The sequence below is a fragment of the Sorex araneus genome, chromosome 1, assembly GCF_027595985.1.
Source record: "Sorex araneus isolate mSorAra2 chromosome 1, mSorAra2.pri, whole genome shotgun sequence".
Lineage (NCBI taxonomy): Eukaryota > Metazoa > Chordata > Mammalia > Eulipotyphla > Soricidae > Sorex > Sorex araneus.
This window is the reverse complement of record NC_073302.1, coordinates 341,775,752-341,788,136: the sequence shown is the minus strand read 5'-3', so window position 1 is coordinate 341,788,136 and position 12,385 is coordinate 341,775,752. Positions and strand designations below refer to the sequence as shown.

The window sequence follows — 12,385 nt, the reverse complement described above, 5'->3', positions numbered from 1 at the left end:
ACTCAGAGTGAACCCCTCCAGTCCTATCCATGTTATGGCAAGGCTCCACCTTTTCTTGTAGCTGAATGGTAGTATTCCATTTTATGTATATATACATATATATACACATATATATACACACACACACACAATTTCTTTACTCATTTTTCATTGAGCACTTGTGTTTTTTTTCAGTGTCTTGACTATTGATAAACGTGAATAAAGGTGTTCATATATATATATATAAATATATATATATAATTGCATGGATGGGGCCAAATAGATAGTAGAGTGGGTAGGGAACCACGGCTTGCAAGCAGCTAACCCAGGTTCAATCCCCAGCACCCCATATGGTCCCCTGAGCACAAAGCCAGGAGTAAATCCTAAACACTGACACAGGTGTTGCCCATAGAATTACATGGTGCCCACCTGAATTTCTCAAGCCCTGGAAATGACATAGATAATAAAGTGATGAAAACCATATACTTGGGTATAACAGTTTAACTCCATAGTTGACAATATGACAGTATTCAGTACCAAGTATTCAATAGTTGACAGCATTCAGTACCAAGTCAGACTTTGGTATATTTTTCCCATAAAAGTCAGAGATACTAATGTGCTTATCTGTAGTAGGTGAGAATTAGTGAGATTTGGACTTTACTTAATGTGATATCTGATGCATATGTCACTGCCTGCTATCAGTTGGATTCAGATATGATACCTCAGTAATTCCTGACTCCATTACCTTTAATCTTTCATCCTGAATCTCTACCTTGAAGAATATTAATATGATTCCTGTTGGAACTCTTTCAGCAAGTTCGAAAGTCAGTTGGGAAGAGCAAGGATTAGATTGGTCCTTCTTTACTTGGATCCCGCTTGCACGAGATCTTATTACAATTGCTTCATGTTCCATGACTATAGACAATACTCTTTTTCTATATCCCAGTGTCAATTCGGGGTTTTCCAATGCAGGAGAAGCAGTGGAGTATGGAAATAATCATAAACTATTCCCTTTGTCCATTTCTATGGGGCAGAAAAAGAGAATAGAAGAAGATAACAGAAATTTCAGCGATTAGTCTTCTGTGCTTCATCTGGTTGAATACAGATTATTTGGTGTTGTCAAAACTGCAATCATCATTTAGCAGCCCTGAGTGAGACTTCCTTTAGAAAACAAAGCAATCAAGGAAAAGAATAAAATGGCAAACAAACCAAACAAAATTAGCCATCAAAGCACAGCCCTTTCTGTTAGCAAACTCCTGACTTGTGTTAGACACTCAAACTGCAATACAATAATTTTGATGTAGTGGAAGAGAGATTTTTAACTCCAAAGATCCCTGGTGATGAAAACAAAGTATTTGTGGTTCAACTCTGTAGTACATGTGAGAGTTTTTATTTGGAGGGTCCCTACAATTCCCTTAAGTCTCAATTTTATCATTTGATTATGTGACCTTTATCATATTTTGAGTTTGGCAATCTTGAAGATAAGTGATACAGTAATCTACTTACTGTAGTAGAAGGAAACTGACTTTGCAGCTTGGGAGATGGTATAGAAATGAGAGCCTGGGTCCTGCTACCTGACTGCAATGCAAATCCTTTTAAGACTCTTTGCCTCACAGACACTAATGGAGGTCTCCCAGTAGGTAGAATTCCTGACAAAACACACTGTTGCCTCTAGGAGGGAGATATTAACGGTAAAATTCAGAAGGAAGTGAATACAGAATCCTGGTGCTTGTTATTCACTGGGTGTTTTTGACTTGCTAAACGCAAGTTTAATGTATTTATACAATTTATAAAGATGTAACTGATTCTGGAGCCCTGCTCTTTACAGAGAACATATTTCATGTTATTGTAAGCACTAAGAAAATTAAATCAATAAATCCACAGCCTGTAATTTGAGATACCCAATTGAAGAAAAATACACTGTCAGGGAAGGAGGGGGAATCATTTACATCGAGGAAGCCTTGTAAACTCGTCTTGGTGCTCCCATCCCATGCATTCAATTGATGTCAGGAATTAAGCTCTTACTGTAAAATTATCAAAGTGTTGTCATGACACCTCAAAAGAAGCAAAGGCCAACTCCCTACTTCTGCTAATGAAGCAGATGCTCCTGTGGAAAGCCAGGCAGATGAAGCTATGCAAATAAAACCATGCAAATGAAGCTGCCTCTCTCTGAACTGTCCATGTGTCCTCTTCCCAGAGAAAGCTTTGCTGGTTTGCAGCCAGAGAGACAGGGTGTCAGGAAGCTTAGTGGATATTTCCCCACCACTGGCACCGATGCATTCTCTGTGACCACTGGCAAGCCAATTAACCTCTCCAAGCACCATCCCTTTGTGTGTAAAAGGTTAATAGTGCAGCTTGTTTGCTAAATGCCTTGAGCTTTCCAGGCAGGGCGGTACACAAATACCCAGCATTGTTGTTTGACTGGAGGCCGGTGTATTTTTTTAATGATATGTTTGGTTGGATAGGTTATGGATTTTGTTGTGGCTGAATGTTGCCCCTTCTCCCTGGTAACAAATAAAAGAGTAATAGGTAATCTCATTCTACTCCCATTGTCCAGAGCTCCCTTGAGGGCTAAGGGGAATGGCATAGGTTATAGATTAATAAAGCTTTCTTTTGTTAATAATAATAAAAAAAATCAAATCCTTCACAAGTGCCTAATAGCTGTGGATACCAATTTATTAGGCAAAGTAGTTCATCAGATGCTGAGCAGATAATTCTAGCAAAGATTTATGAAATGCTGAGGTTTATTTTTATTATTATTCCCCCCCCAGCTCCTATAGTAGTTCTTTTACTCTCCACATCAATCATGAACACAGGGATAGTCTCGTTAAGCTTTATTTCAGATATGCTTCTGAGTATTTGGAAAACCTTCACCTTATTTTGAAACTCCTCAAACCAATGAAGTTTATGTGTGTGTGTCCAGGTTGCGGCGTTCAATTCACCATCTCATTTGGAGAAAATGAGAAAAATCCTGGCCCTCAAGCCATATCATATATCTCACTCTTCTTTTCAGATTTGCGAAAGAACTTTGAACAAGACCCGCAGGGAAGGGAGGTGCCCATCGAAGGCATGATTGTGCTGCACTGCCGGCCCCCAGAGGGGGTTCCTGCAGCGGAGGTAAGGCTGGGGTACTGTCTTTTCAAATTCTGGTGACCAAAGTTAGCTGACAGAGCCTGGCTGGCATTGTTGCTCTGCACCCCATTTGATAAAAAAAAAAGTGAGGGAAATAAATTGGGATATGAGGCTGCCTTCGTTCCACTTTGTTATTAACAGAGTTCTTGTGGGGGCGCCCTGATAGACTTTGGTTGGTGTGACCAGATCAGCAAGCATCAATCTCGATGTCCTTGGCAGGCCACCTTGTTGCGCTGATTCCCACACTAGCTTCTGGATCCTGTTTGAACATTCACAAACCTAGTGACATTTCAAAAGGGCAGAGGGATGGAGGAAAGAGTGGGGACCCAGGTCCAAGACCCTCTATTATTTGGACTCATCATCCTTCGTCCGTTTCTGCAACAAACATGCACCACACCAGGCAGTCGGGGGTTTCCGGGAAATAAAAAGTCGCAGTGACAGGTCTACAATCGGTTCACTTTCTTTTGCAGTGAGGTGCCTAGAAACCAGAGCCACAGTTCTTGTTTTCCCATTTCGGTGTTCTAGGATTTCTACCATACTCTTATGCTGTAACTGTCAGTAACATGCCTTTCTAAATTGTCCAGTCACTTTTTTTTTTTTTTGGTTTTTTGGGTCACACCTGGGGATGCACAGGGGTTATTCCTGGCTCTACGCTCAGGAATTACTCCTGTCGGTGCTCAGGGGACTATATGGGATGCTGGGAATTGAACCCAGGTCGGTTGTGTGCAAGGCAAATGCCCTACCCGCTGTGCTATCGCTCCAGTCCCTGTCCAGTCACTTTTAAAAGTTGCTTTGCTAGGGGCTGGGAGATACTTAAGTGGGTAGGGTGCGTGCCTACCCATGTGTTCAATCTGGGTTCAATTTCAAGTGCCATAGATTCCCTCCCACACATCTCCTAAGCATTGCTGGTGTAGACTTAAGGATACTGAGCACCTTGAGGTGTGGCTCTGGAGAACCCCAGGCTACCACCAGCATGGTCCACGGGGTGTCTCACAGCCCCACAGCATCACATGCTCATCTTCATCCAATCCCTTGCATTGAGGCATCAGCCCACTGGCCAAGAATTCCCAGAGGAAATCCAGACCCCCTGGGAAATACTTGGAAGGCAAAAGAAGGGGAAAAAATAAGCTTGATAGGCTGGTGATTTATTAATACAGTTCATTGGTGGTGGTAGGATTGAAAAGTGCAAGTGATGCTTAGTATCATTATACGATGATATGTCTATAAATGCAGGCCTGAATTAAGTTGATAATCTGATGGTGGCTCTTCCATGGGAAACTTGGAAACTGATTTTCAATGAGAAATGAAGAAAGAGAGGAAAAACTCTGCCTAATATCATGGTTAAACTTGCTATGATTTTTGAAATTCAAAAGACAAAGGTGTAGAGAAAAATCAAGAGGAAAAAAAAACACAGATACTTGCATATTTCGACAAAAAACGTGCTGGGTGGACACTATTCAAAGCCCAAATGGTTCACAGAAATGAAGTAAACGGACTTGAAAATTAAAGTGAACATACCGTGCATAGTATGAGATGATTAGGAAGGAAAATGCTTATTTTTAGATTTTCATTTAATGCGAAACAAGAAAAAAAAAGGATATTTGATCTTCTTATGCTACCTTCTCAGTCTTGTGAGTTTGTGCTCTTTGTTCCTGAGTGGGCAATAGGCCACAAGACACACAGTACTCAGAGGGACACAGCATGGCCCCCCTGTGCTGTGGACTCAATCTTGGGGGGCTGCTGTTCACTACAGACTCTAGCCTTCTCTGCAAACCCCACTTTGCAGAATGCACCTGAATCACGACAGTTTGCCTGTCACTGGCTGTATTCGCTGGGAAGCTCCCTTGCAAGCCCGTGCTTGGCCCTTACTAAACGTTGCCTGCATTGGAGAGAGAAGTGTTAGGCGGAAGATCATGTTTTTATTAACTCCCTATGAGAACCTCACATTCCCTGGATTGTTAATAATCAATTTTTACAGCTGGAAGAAAGCCAAGATGTTTACCTGACTTACCCTTGATTTTTGGGGGGCCTAGGAGACATGCTCATACTCATGACCTAGTAAAGGTCTTGCTGCCATTTAAGTACTGTCTAATGTCTCCCAAAGTATCTCCAGGGTGCATACAAGGTTAAAAATCCATCTTCTTAGGGTCCCATATATTCTGAATTGCTGTTACCTCTGACACTATCTCAGGCTTCTCTGCATCTCACTTACTATTGGCACATTGATCTCCTCAAGCTTTGCAGATTCTTAAGAAATAATTTAATCCCAGGGCCTTTGCATATGATGGCTTTACAGCAAGAATACTCCTCTCCCATTATTTCATTACTCCATCCCTTCCATCAGGGCTTGATCACATGGAATCTGCTCGGTGAGACCAGTTCAGTACACTGTAGATCATGTCTGTTCTCTACCCTCTACATGGACATTTAAGCTTCCTTTGTTTCATGTTCTTTTTGCTTTACCACAAACACACCCTGTTTACTTTGATTATGTTTTGTCTTTTTCACTTGAATTTAAGCTCCATGAGAGAATATTTGTTTATATTTTTATTCATCACTGTATCCCCGGAATGTAAAATGGAGCTTCTCACATCCAGGTGCTCAGTAAATAGTCACTGAATATGAATGAAAACAAATTTCCTGCCTCTATTGATGAATATTTGGGGTTATGCCAGCCTCAGACAAACTGTGAAGTCCCTTAGATTATTTTTCTTCATTTTTTTTACATTCTGGATAAGAGCAAGTGAATAAAACATTCTCCACCTGCTCTTTGAAAACATAATTGAGAGAAAGGAGAGAAAGAAAGACAGAAAACAAAGGAGAAAAGCTGAGAGGTTGGGCAGTTGTTAAAGTGAAAATTAAAAGGGAAAATAGACGTTAGTGTGAAAACACATGCATGGATGGCTAAGGAGTACAGCATAGAACCCCAGAAATAGCTCAATGATATGCAGTACTTGCTTTCATGCAGAAGGCCCAAGTTCCATCCTCGGCATCACCTATAGTCCCCTCAAGCCCTCTCATAACAGCCAGGGGATTTATGAATTCTAAGGACTGTGAGATCCTTCAAGGCCATGTTTAGAGAGAGAATTCTTGTCAAAGAAATGGGCTACACTGTGTAAGACAAGGGGGTTCCCCTCTTCAGCTTCTTGGGAAGACTTGCTGAGGCTTGGAAGTTCCTTTCCCAACTCTCCGTCTGCTAGCTCTTACACCCTCTTCTTTTTTTTATTATTTTAATTTTTTTATTAATGAATCACCATGAGGGTACAGTTACAGATTTATATAGTTTCGTGCTTGTGTTTCAGTCATACAATGCTCGAGTACCCTCCACCAGTGCCCATTCTCCTCCACCGATGACCCCAGTATCCCTCCCACCCCCCCATCCCACCCCCTCCACCCCAGCCTGCCTCTGTGGCAGGGCATTCTCTATTTTTCTCTCTTTTTGGGTATTGTGGTTTGCAATAGAGTTATTGGGTGGCCATTGTGTTCAATCTATAGTCTATTTTCGGCACGCCTCTCCCATCCTGAGCAGGTCCTCCAACCACACTTTACTTGGTGTTTCCTTCTCTATCTGAGCTGCCTTTTCCCCCAGCATGTGAGGCAGGCTTCCAAACCATGGAGCAAACCTCCCAGTACTTATCTCTAATATTCTTGAGTGTTAGTCTCCTACTCTGTTATTTTATATTCCACAGATGAGTGCAATTCTTCTATGTCTGTCTCTGTCTTTCTGACTCATTTCACTTAGCATGATACTTTCCTTGTTGATCCACTAATATGCAATACTTCATGACTTCATCTTTTCTAACAGCTGCATAGTATTCCATTGTGTAGATGTACTAAAGTTTCTTTAACTAGTCATCTGTTCTCAGGCACTCAGGTTTTTTTCAGATTCTGGCTATTGTAAACCATGCTGCAATGAACATACAAGTGCAAATGTCATTTCAACTATACTTTTTTGCCTCTCCAGGATGTATTCCCAGAAGTGGTATTGCTGTTACACCCTCTTATTGAAGGAAAATGAGTTCTCCCTGTTGGATCAATACCTTCTCCATCTTCATTTGCCTCTGATGGTGCCTTTCAGCTATAACCACTGGAGCAGATCAAGATATGAGAACCTTTCAGTAGCATCACAAGCCAATTTCAGTGGAAACATTGAGAATTGTTGAACAAGATAGGTAGTAACATAACACAGATATATCACAAAGTACATATTTTTAGTCTACCCTCTTGGCAGATTTCCACACTGTAGATATCATTCCTGGTACATGCTTGCTCATGTTATTGCAACACATTACCATAAACTAGGAGACTTAAAGCACTGTGTTGACTGGGATGTGGTGGAAATGCCCTCAGACTCTGTTGCTAGGAATGATATCTGGTGAAGTCTTTGTGGAAATCAGCATGGAGAGTTTTCATAAAAGTAGGAATATGGCTTCCATATTTCCCAGTAATTCCACTTCTTAGTGCGTGCGCGCGCGCGCGCACACACACACACACACACACACACATACTGTCACTGTCATCCCGTTGTTCATCAATTTGCTTGAGTGGGCAACAGTATGGTCTCCATTCTGAAATGTGTTACTGTTTTTGGCATATCGAATATGCCACGGGTAGCTTGCCAGGCTCTGCCGTGCAGGTGGGATACTCTCAGTAGCTTTTCAGGCTCTCCAAGAGGGACAGAGGAATCGAACCCAGGTTGGCCACATGCTAGGCAAATGCACTACCTGCTGTACTATTGCTCCATTCCACACACACACACAAACTTATTCATTATGAAAATATTATTGCACACATATGTTCATTATAGTACTCCATATATGCACACATGTTCATCACAATATTTAGTATAATAGCTAGAATGTGGAAACAACCAAATGTCCAGCAACAGATAAATGAGGAAAGAATTTGAGATATACACACAGTAAAATACAACTCAGCAATAAGAAACAGTGAAATATTATGGTTTACAGCAATTTGGATGGAACAGGAGGGTATTGTATTAAACTAAATAAAGCAGCAGAAGGACAAATACCAGAATATCTCATCAGAGGGATAGAAATAAGGGCAGAGATAGTACCAAGTTATAATAAATGCTTGGTCTTGGGTTATAAAACCAAGACTACTAAGTCAAGGCATTTGTACGTGGGAGAGGATGATAATGTGGACACATCAAAATAACAGAAGGATATTGGCTGCAGATGTTGCGCATGTGGTGCAGGTAGGGTGAGGTGACTATGCATCATTGCCACAGACTCTCACAGTATTGTTTCCATGTTACCTAAGTCAACACATAACAGACATGCAATGTATTTGTGTGATTCTAGACTTCTAGAAGCTATGAGTGTATAACCTCGGGCTGACTCAGGGTTTCATCTTTCTGGGGTCTCGGAGGGAGAACCTATCCACGCTCTCTCTTACCTTCCAGTGACCGCAGTCAGGCACATCAGCCAGTCTCTTGCCTGTGTCTTGCCTTGTATCTCTCTGTGTCTAAATTTCCCTCTCCTTAGGTGGACACTGACTATTGCTAAAGGATCGAGATTTCCAGATCACCTCATTTTTGTATTCATGGGGCAAGCAAGAAACACCACCAACACTCCATTTCCAGTTCATGCCACACTAACATGTATGTAACACACATACAAGAACACACGAATACATACAAACACATAAAATGAACACACTCATACACACTCCACATAAAATGAATCTGGGGGGTATGGGCCCCATTATTCAACTTAATATATTTCCAATTCTCTCTTTGACGTACCACCTTTGATTTTAATCATATATTTGTACTTAGGAACACATTTTAGATCCATACTGGCCAAAGTGACTTACCCAACTGTTCAAAGCATTTCCAGGAACAGCTGGAGTTTTAGGATGGCTGAAGAAGAAATTCCTGAGCTGAGAGGGAGCAAATGCTTTGGTTTCCAAATGTTGTATTATAGATGGCTATGCAGAATGTTTCAGTCATATTGTGGGTAACTGCACTATTGTGAGTCTCTAGCAAACATTTATAGGATCTCCATGCAGGAAAGCATCCCTGTTCCAAGCACTGGATTATTTTAGAACTTCACTTCTTGGTGAGTAGGTACCACCCAGCCCTAGGCATCAATATTTATAGCTCTTTTAGTTTTTGCAATCACACAATAGTTATTACCACCAGAATCTGTGTTGCTGTAGATAGGAAGGCAGAACTGGAAGAGAAAGTTATGAGAGAACAGTGATAGGACATGCAAAATTCATGTCTTTTGACAACCCATGTCTCTGGGGTGATGACACCAGCCAGTACCTGCCCTGTGTCTTTTCTGTCTCAGGGAGTGTACTTTTCTGCTTACTGACTCTACGGCATATGGGTGTCCTCCAGTTTGTGACTTCAGTTTGTCAGTAACGGGAATCCTGCTTGTACGTTGACCACTCTTGTAAATATCATCATCATCAACATCATCATCATCATCATCATCATCTCATTGATTGTCGAAATTCTTGAGCGGTCTCAGTAATGACTTCATTCATCCTAACCCTGAGATTTTAGCAGCCTCTCTTTACTTGTCCTTCCCAACAGTGTCGCATTGGAGGCTCTTTCAGGGTCAGGGGAATGAGACCCATCATTGTTACTGGTTTTGGTATATAAATACACCATGGGGAGGTTGCAAGGCTCTGCCATGTGGGCAGAAAACTTTCAGTAGCTTGCCAGGATCTCCCAGAGGGAAAACTAGGTTATAAGATGTTTCTCTAAGATATTTTCACTCAGCTTTCTTCCTCCAGCGGGCTGTGCATCAGTGTTTCCACTTTGCCACTTTGCTCATTCCCTATCCATTCCTATAGGATTCATGGCAACTTCCTTGGAAGGGTTTTAGAGCATTGGGTGATTCCACTGGCTTTATTCTACAGGGCTACAGAAGGGTCCTCACAGGCATTTGACAGACTCTGGGAGAAGCGAGTTCAAGCCAGGTTTTCACAAAACACATATAGATGAAAGAACTTTCATACCAAGTAACTCATCTGTGTGGCCATAGAGAGTGGGTTGTTGAAGACTAGAGCAAACTGCCTGGATGGATTGTCCCCATGTACCAGCTACATGGAGGCAGTGAGTAGTATCTGTCATTTCATCCTCAGAGCATGGCTCTAAGGGGCCAACAGTGCTTTCAGATCTGTCTTCCAGTGACTTACCCAACTGTTCAGAAGCCCTTCCAAACTTAAGTTCAGATCCTTTTTTGACTCTGACTCATTTTTATTTATTTATATAGTTCACAGTAGTGGGTTTTAAACCTGGAATTGCACACATGCAAGGCAGTTTCTTTATGACAGAGCTGCATTTCCAGCCCTTACTGAATTTCTATTTTTTACTGTATTAGCTTTTTCCAAGCCCTTTCTTTTTTATTGTTGTTTTGTTTTGTTTTGCTTTTGTGGAGGGTCATACCCAGCAGTTCTCAGGGCTTACTCCTGGCTCTGCTCTCAGGGATGACTCCTGGCAGGACTTGGTAGATCATACAGGGTGCTGGGCAAGGCAAGCATCATGCCCACTGAACCATTATTTTGGCCCTTTCCGGGCTTTTTTGAAGTTTGAGAACTCCCCAGCCAGCAATATTCTGTCAGCTGCTATACGTTCAACCTTTACAAATATGGCTTTATTGATTAAAATGTCCATAGTGACAGTACAGCATGTAAGGCCCTGACCTCGCATGTAGCCAACCCAGGTTGGATCCCCAACAGCACATATGATTCCCCAAGCACTGCCAGGAGTGACCCCTGAGTACTTACAGGTATGCTCTCTGCCCACACATCTCCTCAGTGACATGAAGAAAAAGGAGTGTGAGCCAGGGAGATAACAGCAAGGACTGAGCACATGCTTTGCAAACCTTCACCCTGTGTTCGATCTCAGACCCCATACAGTTAGTTCCCTGAGATGCTCCAACAGTTATACCCAATTATTGAGCATTACCTCACCCTCAATGAGACCCCCCTCACCCAACAGAGATGAGGTCATGAGTGATCTAGGCCATCATTATAAGTTTTCTGTCTCCACCCTGCAGATCTCACCATGGAGATAATCCTCTGGTTTGCTCTGGCCCATGCTTGTTGATTTCTGTGCTCTGGGATTCTCTCTCTTTGCATCCACCAATGGGGTAGAGATGGAGCTGAGGTTTTTCAGTGTGGAAACTTTGGAGTGAGACAGACTCAAGGTCAAACCCTGATTTGCGCTGTGTGGCATTCTGACTAGAAAGGCCTACTGGCACTTTTCATTTCAGAATCCTCACCTGAAAATGGGAACAGTATTTCCCTTATAGGATTGGTAAGAGACAAAGATGTAAAATAAATGAAAAGTATGCAAACCATTTAAAATAGCCACTAATATTGTATAGAAATTATCTTTCTATGCATCTTTCTCCTCTTTCTTCCACAGAAAATTGATTTTCAGAGAAAGATCCAGGACTCCATTAAAGACGGGGGACCTATAATCAAACTGGAAATACTCACAAGATCAAACTCTCTTTATGTCCCATAAAACAGTGTTGGGGGCTCCCAGGGAGGCCCCTGCTCTTACAGGGGGAACCATGAACTCTGCCTCTCTATCTTTAAATAATAATGTGTCCTTCTGTCTTTTATTTCAAGTTCTTCAGGGGACAAAGACACTTAACAAAAAGATTCCTACTTTACCTACCAAGTATGTTATATGGAGGAAATAAAGGACTGTTGACAGAGCTGGTAGCTCTCAATGTTTTGTTTTGGTTTTTTTTTTTCACCTTACTTGATTGAAGAGTCATAAGAATTTGTATCATCGCTACTTAAAATGCATTTTGAAGAATTTATATAAAATAGAAGATTCTTACCAGACCCATTTTCTCACTGGTTTGGATGCAATAAAAAGGTCACATACTTTCCCAAAAATACCAAAAATGTGAATGGGTGATAATCAAGCTTTTCTAAAGGACATGAGCTCATCCCGTAGCTGGATGTATTAGAACACACTTGTCACAAGAGTTACTTTTAACTTTAACCTTGGGGCAGTTCTAACTAAAGATAGCAACTTTAGCATCTGACACTTGTTGTTTAGCTAAAACCAATTTGCTCTTTTCAAAACAATTCATTATCCCACACTGCACTTTTTTACACTTCCCAATTAAATGGAAAATCTATCTTTCATAAAGTTAGAAATTATGTCCAATGAAAACCCGACATTTTAATGGTTTTCTACAGATTAAAATTGTAGACTTCTCAATAAACCTTGATTTACTGATGTTGGCTGTAAAATGGTTATTGCTGTTAATAA

General features: G+C 41.4%; 1 protein-coding gene across 7 annotated transcripts in view; it reads left to right on the top strand.

The window, feature by feature from the left end:
- Positions 1–12,385, top strand: part of UNC5D (unc-5 netrin receptor D) — a 595,849-nt gene that overhangs the window by 375,227 nt on the left and 208,237 nt on the right. For all 7 annotated transcript variants that reach the window (XM_055141615.1, XM_055141626.1, XM_055141606.1 and 4 more), the window contains exon 4: positions 2,993–3,096. In XM_055141615.1, the coding sequence (XP_054997590.1) occupies positions 2,993–3,096 (104 nt within the window). The remainder of the gene's footprint in view (positions 1–2,992; positions 3,097–12,385) is intronic.